Here is a 9,122-nt window from a genome sequence, read left to right as displayed (position 1 = left end):
GAAAACAGTGGCAACTGTTATGGTGTGGACTATCCTGGCTAAATAATATGCAATACATTGATATCATTGAATGGACTTGGTTAGGATAACTGTCTATTGTTTTAGTAGATTATATTGTATTGGTTCATGAGTTTATATCATTGAATGGACTTGGTTAGGATAACTGTCTATTGTTTTAGTAGATTATATTGTATTGGTTCCATTCATCGCCTCTTCTCTGTTCCATTATATTGTTCTTATGTTGCCTGGTTCTGTTCTCCTCTGTTATCTGTTCTCCTCTGTTCCCCTCTGTTCTCCTCTGTTCTCCTTTATCCTCTGTTCCCCTCTGTTCTCCTCGGTTCTCCTTTATCCTCTGTTCTCATCTGTTCTCCTCTGTTCTCATCTGTTCTCCTCTGTTCTCCTCTGTTCTGTTCTCCTCTGTTCTTTTCTCCTCTGTTCTGTTCTTCTCTGTTCTGTTCTCCTCTGTTCTCTGTTCTTCTCTGTTCTCTGTTCTTCTCTGTTCTGTTCTCCTCTGTTCTGTTCTCCTCTGTTCTGTTCTCCTCTGTTCTGTTCTTCTCTGTTCTCTGTTCTGTTCTCCTCTGTTCTTCTCTATTCTGTTCTCCTCTGTTCTCTGTTCTTCTCTATTCTGTTCTCCTCTGTTCTCTGTTCTTCTCTATTCTGTTCTCCTCTGTTTCTGTTCTTCTCTGTTCTGTTCCTCTGTTCTCTGTTCTTCTCTGTTCTGTTCTCCTCTGTTCTCTGTTCTTCTCTGTTCTGTTCTCCTCTTCTGTTCCCCTGTGTTCTGTTCTCCTCTTCTGTTCCCCTGTGTTCTGTTCTCCTCTGTTTCTGTTCTCCTCTGTTCTCTGTTCTTTCTCTGTTCTGTTCTCCTCTGTTCTGTTCTCCTCTGTTCTCTGTTCTGTTCTCCTCTGTTCTGTTCTTCTCTGTTCTCTGTTCTGTTCTCCTCTGTTCTTCTCTATTCTGTTCTCCTCTGTTCTCTGTTCTTCTCTATTCTGTTCTCCTCTGTTCTCTGTTCTTCTCTATTCTGTTCTCCTCTGTTCTGTCTTCTCTGTTCTGTTCCTCTGTTCTCTGTTCTTCTCTGTTCTGTTCTCCTCTGTTCTCTGTTCTTCTCTGTTCTGTTCTCCTCTTCTGTTCCCCTGTGTTCTGTTCTCCTCTTCTGTTCCCCTGTGTTCTGTTCTCCTCTGTTCTGTTCTCCTCTGTTCTCTGTTCTTCTCTGTTCTGTTCTCCTCTTCTGTTCCCCTGTGTTCTGTTCTCCTCTGTTCTGTTCTCCTCTGTTCTCTGTTCTTCTCTGTTCTGTTCTCCTCTGTTCTGTTCTCCTCTGTTCTCTGTTCTGTTCCTTGTTCTGTTCTCCTCTGTTCTGTTCTCCTCTGTTCTGTTCCCCTCTGTTCTTCTTCTTGTTCTTCTCTGTTCTCCTCTGTTCTGTTCTTCTCGTTCTGTTCTCCTCTTTCTTGTTCTTCTCTCCTCTGTTCCCCCTCTGTTCCCCACTGTTCTCCTCTGTTCTCCTCTTCTGTTCCCCTCTGTTCCTCACTGTTCTTCTCTGTTCTCTCTCTCTCTCTTCTGTTCTGTTCGGTTCTTCGCTGTTCTGCAGTCTTCTTCTGTCCCCATTCACATTCTGCTGAGCATGCCTCTAGCACACTGTGTGTGGGTGTGTGTGTGTGTCTCTGCTATGTGTGTCTATGTGTGCATGCTAGGTGTGTGTATATGCGGCATGGTGTGTGTGTGTGTGCATTCCTGCAATCTTGTGGGTGTGTCTCCTTGTAAGTGTTCAACAGGAGAATGCAGCACTACCACTTTAGCTCTAGCAGTGCCTCATCATCCATCCTGACACATCTCTCTCTCTCTCTCCTCCCTCCCCCCAGCTCCCACAGGAGTCTTCGCTCTGCTGCACCAAGGTTTGTACTGCTTAGCTTTAAACACCAGAACCGTTTCACTGTGCAGGTAGTGCTGTGCCTCTCTTGATATCGATACAATGAATAGCTAGTGGTGTAGCTTTAGTTAGCGGTGCTGCTTTAGTTAGCGGTGTGTATCTTTAGTTAGCGTTGTATCTTTAGTTAGCGGTGCTGCTTTAGTTAGCGGTGCTGCTTTAGTTAGCGGTGTAGCTTTAGTTAGCGGTGTAGCTTTAGTTAGCGGTGCAGCTTTAGTTAGCGGTTGTAGCTTTAGTTAGCGGTGCAGCTTTAGTTAGCGGTGTAGCTTTAGTTAGCGGTGTAGCTTTAGTTAGCGGTGTATCTTTAGTTAGCTGTGTATCTTTAGTTAGCGGTCTATCTTTAGTTAGCGGTGTATCTTTAGTTAGCGGTGTATCTTTAGTTAGCGGTGTAGCTTTAGTTAGCTGTGCTGCTTTAGTTAGCTATGCTGCTTTAGTTAGCGGTGTATCTTTAGTTAGCGGTGTATCTTTAGTTAGCGGTGTATCTTTAGTTAGCGGTGTATCTTTAGTTAGCGGTGCAGCTTTAGTCAGCGGTGTATCTTTAGTTAGCGGTGTATCTTTAGTTAGCGGTGCAGCTTTAGTTAGCGGTGTAGCTTTAGTTAGCGGTGTAGCTTTAGTTAGCGTGTATCTTTAGTTAGCTCTGTTTCTTTAGTCAGCGGTGTATCTTTAGTTAGCGGTCTATCTTTAGTTAGCGGTGTATCTTTAGTTAGCGGTGTAGCTTTAGTTAGCTGTGCTGCTTTAGTTAGCTATGCTGCTTTAGTTAGCGGTGTATCTTTAGTTAGCGTGTATCTTTAGTTAGCGGTGTATCTTTAGTTAGCGGTGCAGCTTTAGTCAGCGGTGTATCTTTAGTTAGCGGTGTATCTTTAGTTAGCGGTGTATCTTTAGTTAGCTGTGTTTTCTTTAGTTAGCGGTGTATCTTTAGTTAGCGGTGTATCTTTAGTTAGTGGTGTATCTTTAGTTAGCGGTCTATCTTTAGTTAGGCGGTGTATCTTTAGTTAGCGGTGTATCTTTAGTTAGCGGTGTAGCTTTAGTTAGCTGTGCTGCTTTAGTTAGCTATGCTGCTTTAGTTAGCGGTGTATCTTTAGTTAGCGGTGTATCTTTAGTTAGCGGTGTATCTTTAGTTAGCGGTGTATCTTTAGTTAGCGGTGCAGCTTTAGTCAGCGGTGTATCTTTAGTTAGCGGTGTATCTTTAGTTAGCGGTGCAGCTTAGTTAGCGGTGTAGCTTTAGTTAGCGGTGTAGCTTTAGTTAGCGGTGTATCTTTAGTTAGCTGTGTTTCTTTAGTCAGCGGTGTATCTTTAGTTAGCGGTCCTATCTTTAGTTAGCGGTGTATCTTTAGTTAGCGGTGTAGCTTTAGTTAGCTGTGCTGCTTTAGTTAGCTATGCTGCTTTAGTTAGCGGTGTATCTTTAGTTAGCGGTGTATCTTTAGTTAGCGGCGTATCTTTAGTTAGCGGTGCAGCTTTAGTCAGCGGTGTATCTTTAGTTAGCGGTGTATCTTTAGTTAGCGGTGCAGCTTTAGTTAGTGGTGTATCTTTAGTCAGCGGTGTATCTTTAGTTAGCTGTGTATCTTTAGTTAGCGGTGTATCTTTAGTTAGAGGTGCAGCTTTAGTTAGCAGTGCTGCTTTAGTTAGCGGTGCTGCTTTAGTTAGCGGTGCTGCTTTAGTTAGCAGTGTAGCTTTAGTTAGCTGTGCTGCTTTAGTTAGCAGTGTAGCTTTAGTTAGCGGTGCAGCTTTAGTTAGCGGTGCTGCTTTAGTTAGTTGCAATGAAAAGAACCAGACGTTTGATTGCAAAGGAATGGTAGAGTGGAACCAGAACACAATAGAATGGCAGAATGATTCTATGGAACAATGGATTGTAATGTGTTGGAAGCATGTTGTAATCTAGAACTCCTTGACATTACACCATAGACAGTTTGGTTTGCCTGGAACAGCCCAGCAGAGCACAGCTCTCAATATACAGTAATAGACTAGAAGGATATCAAAGTTTAATGGTCACAGACACAGATATGAAGACGTTATCGGTGTTACTGCCTCCATCGCACAAGGAATTCTCGCTGACAGTGGAATGATGCCAAAGGGGTGTGTGTGTGTGTGTGTGCGCGTGTGTGTGTGTGTGTGTGTGTGTGTGTGTGTGTGTGTGTGTGTGTGTGTGTGTGTGTGTGTGTGTGTGTGTGTGTGTGTGTGTGTGTGTGTGTGTGTGTGTGTGTGTGTGTGTGTGTGTGTGTGTGGGAGAGAGAGTGGTGGAAGGATGCCAAAGTGATTAGTGAATGAAATGGCAACGCAGCAGAAAATGACCCAACTCATTTTTTTTATCAGTAGGAGTCACAAGTTGGCCAATAAGAAACCAGATGGAAATGTTTCTTCATAGTCAGGAGTTTTCCTAACCCCGTAACCTGTACCAGGAGAACGTCTGGACCGCAGTTTCATGTGTCAACTCAGACCTTCACCTGGGGTCTATCTAACTTACACGTCTTTATTCTATCCCAACACTAGCACACCTGATCAAACTAATTAACTAATCATCAAGCCCTTTGAGCAGTTGAATGAAGTGTGATAATATGTTGATTCGATCCATCCATTTGTCTGCCCTCTATTGCTCTGGTCTGGTCTACACTGTTCTTATTAAAAGATGAAATGATGTCCCACTCTGAGTGGCCCTATCCCATTATACCATTCCGTTGTTCCATTCTAATTTATTCCATTCTATTGTTCAATTCTAATTTGTTCCATTCTAGAATTCCATTTTCATTTGTTCTACTGTTCCATTCTAAGTTGTTCTAATCGATCCCTACCATTCCATTATAGGTTGGTGCATTGCATTGGCCCATTCTAAGCTATTGAGCAGGAGAAGTGTAAATATAGCCTGTATAGAACAGTAGCGCCTTAACAAATGGACTCAATGTCACCAAAGTCAGAACGGAATAGAGTAGAGTAGAGGTATGCATGTACAGTATGTAGGGGTCTCAAATAGCACCCTATTCCCTACACAGTGCACTACATTCAACCAGAGTCAATGGGGCGGCTGGTCAAAAGTAGTGCACTTCATAGGGAATAGGGTGCCATTTAGGACATACAGGTCATATTCATAATTACCTGTGCGTCCACCAGTGTAGCGTTGACCAGACTCTCGTTGATGAAGACGTGGACCAGCGCGGTGGCGCAGAGCGATGGCTCTCCACTGTCGTTGACCCTGACCACCAGGCGATGCAGCCCCCTGTGTCTCCTCTCTAGGGGCTCTGCCACGGTGATCACTCCACTGGCCAGGCCGATCTCAAACAGCCTGAAGGGGTTCCCTCCTACCAGGGAGAAGCGCAGGTCAGCGTTGCGGCCAAAGTCCGAGTCCGAGGCGGCCACGGTTCTGACGATGGTCCGGGTGGAGGAGGCCGGGGGGAGGAGGGTGTAGGAATCGTTGGTGGGTGAGGTCACGGAGGGGGCGTTGTCGTTCTCATCAGTTACGATGAGGGAGACTGTCGCCGTGGCGGAGCGAGGCGGAGCCCCGCCGTCGATGGCCCGGACGCGGAAGGTGTAGGTAGAACGGCGTTCCCGGTCAAAGGTCACGGAGGAGAAGATCGTCCCTGTGTTGTTCTCTATGGAGAACGTGTCTTCACCTCTTCCTCCTCTTCCTCCTCCCTCCTCTCCTACTCCCTTGTTCTTCTCCCCTCCTCCTCCGTCCACCTCTTCTCCTTCTTCTTCCTCCATCTCTACGAAAAGACTCAGCTCCGCGTTCTCACCCTCATCCGCGTCTGTTACCGTTACCATGCCGACTGGGCTGTTGGCAAGGAGGTTCTCCTTCACGTAGAACGTGAACACTTCCTGGACGAACTTCGGAGTGTTGTCGTTGCGGTCGGTCACCATGATTACCACCGTGGCCGACCCCTGCAGCGAGGGGAATCCCTTATCCCTGGCGATCACCTGGAACTCGTACCTCTCCCTGACCTCCCGGTCCAGAACCCCCGTCGCACGGATATCCCCATTATCAGCATCAATATAGAACAGGCCGGTAACGGACGGATCCAATGAATACACAATCTCTGCATTCTTTCCGGAATCGGCATCCGCCGCAACCACGGTGACCACACGCTCTCCTGGTTGGTTGTTCTCGGCAAAGTGGACCTCCACCACGGCCTGGGCGAAGGTAGGAGTGTGGTCGTTGATGTCCACTACCCTGACCATGAGAGAGCTGTTGCTGGAGAGAGACGGGGAACCGGAGTCGACTGCCACGATGGTCACGCTGTACTCTTTAGTGGCCTCGTAATCCAACAGGGCCGACGTGTGGAGGAAATACTTCTTACGGTTTCTAAGGAAACAAGGTTAAATATTAACATAAAATTACAAAGAAATTAATCAATATAATTACTTCCTGCTGTGGAAAGTTAAAAAAAATAAAAAATCGAAATATAGAAAATTTTGAATGTATAAATTAACATATATTTGAATTTATATGGCTCAAATTAACATATATTGTGTATGTGATTTTTGTGATTTTCAACTAAACGTAGCTAGCTGTCAGGTTAACATTATGGTGCTGTACGTTGATGCTCCATCCTCTCGGTGCGCCGTGCTGGAATACTCTGAACTTTACTTTATAAATGAAAATAAAATAAACTCTGAACAGATGAATGTGGAAGTGTTTTCATCTCACCTGTCGAAGGCGTCGTCCGCGGGCAGAGGCAGGAGCGCCGTCTCTCCCGCTGGTTTCAGGGTGAACGGTACATCCCCGACCACCGTGCAGGTTACCGCTCCGTTCTCCCCCTGGTCCCGGTCTGACACCTGAACCAGCGCCACCGGCGTGTCCACCAGAACATTCTCCGGTACCAGCGCCACTCCGTCCCTCACCAGAATCCGTCCGATCTTCCTGATCTCCACGACCGGAACGTTGTCGTTCTCATCCCGGACCACCAGGACTACGGTCGCCCGGTCGGTGCGCGGTGGCTGACCACGATCCCTTGCCGTAACCGTGAACCGTAACTGGGCCACTTCCTCCCGGTCAATCCTGTGGAGGACGCTCAGCCAACCGGTAGCCTCGTCCAGTCGGAGAAGACGGCGGACAGATTCCGTGGCAGCTCCGAAGACGTACTCCACCTGTCCGTTGACGCCGACGTCGCGGTCCGACGCGCGCACCTGGAGGACGGGGGTTCCGGGAGGCGCATTCTCCGCCATCTCGGCCTCATAGATGGCTCTCTCGAAGCGCGGGCTGTTGTCGATAAAGAAATGAAAAGAAATACCATGCATTTAGAAGATAACAGTGTTTGTGCTTTTCAACCTAATTTAGCTAGTGGTGCTTTATACTAATTTAGCTAGTGATGCTTTATACTAAATTAGCTAGTGGTGCTTTATACTAATTTAGCTAGTGATGCTTTATACTAAATTAGCTAGTGGTGCTTTATACTAGCTAGTGGTGCTCTATGCTAATTTAGCTAGTGATGCTTTATACTAAATTAGCTAGTGGTGCTCTATGCTAATTTAGCCAGGTGTGCTCTATGCTAATTTAGCTAGTGGCGCTTTACACTAATTTAGTGGCACTCTATGCTAATTTAGCTAGTGTTGCTCTATGCTAATTTAGCTAGTGGTGTTCTATGCTAATTTAGCCAGTTGTGCTCTATGCTAATTTAGCCAGTTGTGCTCTATGCTAATTTAGGCCAGTTGTGCTCTATGCTAATTTAGCCAGTTGTGCTCTATGCTAATTTAGGTAGTGGTGCCTTATGATAATTATGCTAGTGTTTCTCTATGCTGATGCTACTATTCCAGCTCTTTAGTTTAATGGGTAAACCAATCCAACTTTTTAGACAGTTTACTCTCCATTAGTCAGCACCTTTTTTTTGGGTGTGCCTCAGCTCATGCTTTTCACTAGACTACGTTTTCATCCTACCTGTTGTCGTTGACATCGGTGATGGCGACACGGAGGAGCGCCTGGGAAGAGCGAGGAGGGTTCCCACCGTCCCGAACCCGTAGAACCAGCTCATACGAGTCGCGTGCTTCACGGTCCAGAGGGCCTTTCACGATCAGCTGCGGTTGCTTCTCGCCGTCGGGCGTGTCGGCGACCTGGAGCTCAAACACACTGCTCCTCACACCTCCTCCTGCACCTCCTCCGTTGTTATCCAATGCTCCTCTCCTCCTATCCCCTCCTCCTCCTGTTCCATCCGCTCTTCCCATAGGCCCACCAGCTGCCCTCCTCGCTGACCCCAACCCTGACCCCGCCGACCCGGAAGAGCTGCCATCTTGAATCAACTCATAACGATCAATCCCATTGCGCCCGAAGTCGCGATCCGTCGCCGTGGGTAACAGATACAGCGTGCCTATTGGACGGTTCTCCTCGACAGATAATGTCAGCACCGACGACGGAAACGAAGGAGTGTTGTCGTTGATGTCGGTGATGACCACACGGCCCTCAAAGAGATCCACCCAACTCTGGAGGGGACCAATCACAGACACTTCGAAGTCCAGGAAACACTCGTTCTCATCGAAGATCATCTGACACTGGGACAGCTTCTCCCGGTCAATCCTCCGCTGCCCGGTCGTCAGCTCCCCGGTAACGTTATCAATCTTGAAGAACTCCGAGCCGCTCTCTAGGGCGAATGTGACATCTCCGGAGCCGGTGCCCGCGGACAGGCCGAGGTCGGCAGCCACATTACCGATCATAACGTCTGCGGGGCCCTCCTCAGCCACCCGGTAACGGAGAGCCGAGTCAGCGACCGGAGCTGAGTCATCGTTAGTAGGAGAAGGACTAGGAGGTGGAACAACTCCCCCGGTCCAGTTAGAGTTACTGAGCAGGAGAAACACTGCTCCACCACAGACACCTACCCCTGTCCTCCGCATGGCTCCCGCCTTTCCTCTCTCTCTCTCTCTCGCTCTCTCTCCTCTCTCTCTGTCTCTTTTCCCCCTCTCTCTGTCTCTATCCCTCTCTCTCTCTCTGTCTCTATCCCTCTCTCTCTCTCTGTCTCTATCCCTCTCTCTCTCTGTCTCTATTCCCCTCTCTCTGTCTCTATCCCTCTCTCTGTCTCTATTCCTCTCTCTCTGTCTCTATTCCTCTCTCTCTGTCTCTATTCCTCTCTCTCTGTCTCTATTCCTCTCTCTCTGTCTCTATCCCTCTCTCTCTGTCTCTATTCCCCTCTCTCTCTCTGTCTCTATCCCTCTCTCTCTGTCTCTATCCCTCTCTCTCTGTCTCTATTCCCCTCTCTCTCTCTGTCTCTATCCCTCTCTCTCTGTCTCT

The 9,122-nt window shown here is 47.5% G+C and overlaps 1 protein-coding gene across 1 annotated transcript; it reads right to left on the bottom strand.

Annotated features, from left to right (window-relative positions):
* Nucleotides 1-4,945: 4,945 nt before the first annotated feature.
* Nucleotides 4,946-8,728, bottom strand: LOC116371470 (protocadherin-7). Its single transcript, XM_031820361.1, has 3 exons — nt 7,782-8,728; nt 6,555-7,106; nt 4,946-6,209 (listed from the first exon to the last, which is right to left on the bottom strand). The coding sequence occupies exons 1-3, from the start codon at nt 8,726-8,728 to the stop codon at nt 4,976-4,978; spliced, it is 2,733 nt and encodes a 910-aa protein (XP_031676221.1). The 3' UTR covers nt 4,946-4,975.
* Nucleotides 8,729-9,122: the final 394 nt, after the last annotated feature.

Source organism: Oncorhynchus kisutch, unplaced genomic scaffold (assembly GCF_002021735.2).
Source record: "Oncorhynchus kisutch isolate 150728-3 unplaced genomic scaffold, Okis_V2 scaffold3276, whole genome shotgun sequence".
In the NCBI taxonomy this organism is placed as follows: domain Eukaryota; kingdom Metazoa; phylum Chordata; class Actinopteri; order Salmoniformes; family Salmonidae; genus Oncorhynchus; species Oncorhynchus kisutch.
The sequence above is the reverse complement of the archived record's forward strand: the minus strand, read 5'-3'. Positions and strand labels throughout refer to the sequence as shown.

What these genes read in the sequence shown, in the direction of transcription:
- LOC116371470 (XM_031820361.1), bottom strand. Translation starts at nt 8,728, where the DNA reads ATGCGGAGGACAGGGGTAGGTGTCTGTGGTGGAGCAGTGTTTCTCCTG. An exon ending in ACCGATGTCAACGACAACAG is followed by an intron (nt 7,107 to 7,781) that starts GTAGGATGAAAA and finishes TATCGACAACAG; the next exon opens with CCCGCGCTTCGAGAGAGCCA. An exon ending in GCGGACGACGCCTTCGACAG is followed by an intron (nt 6,210 to 6,554) that starts GTGAGATGAAAA and finishes TTGTTTCCTTAG; the next exon opens with AAACCGTAAGAAGTATTTCC.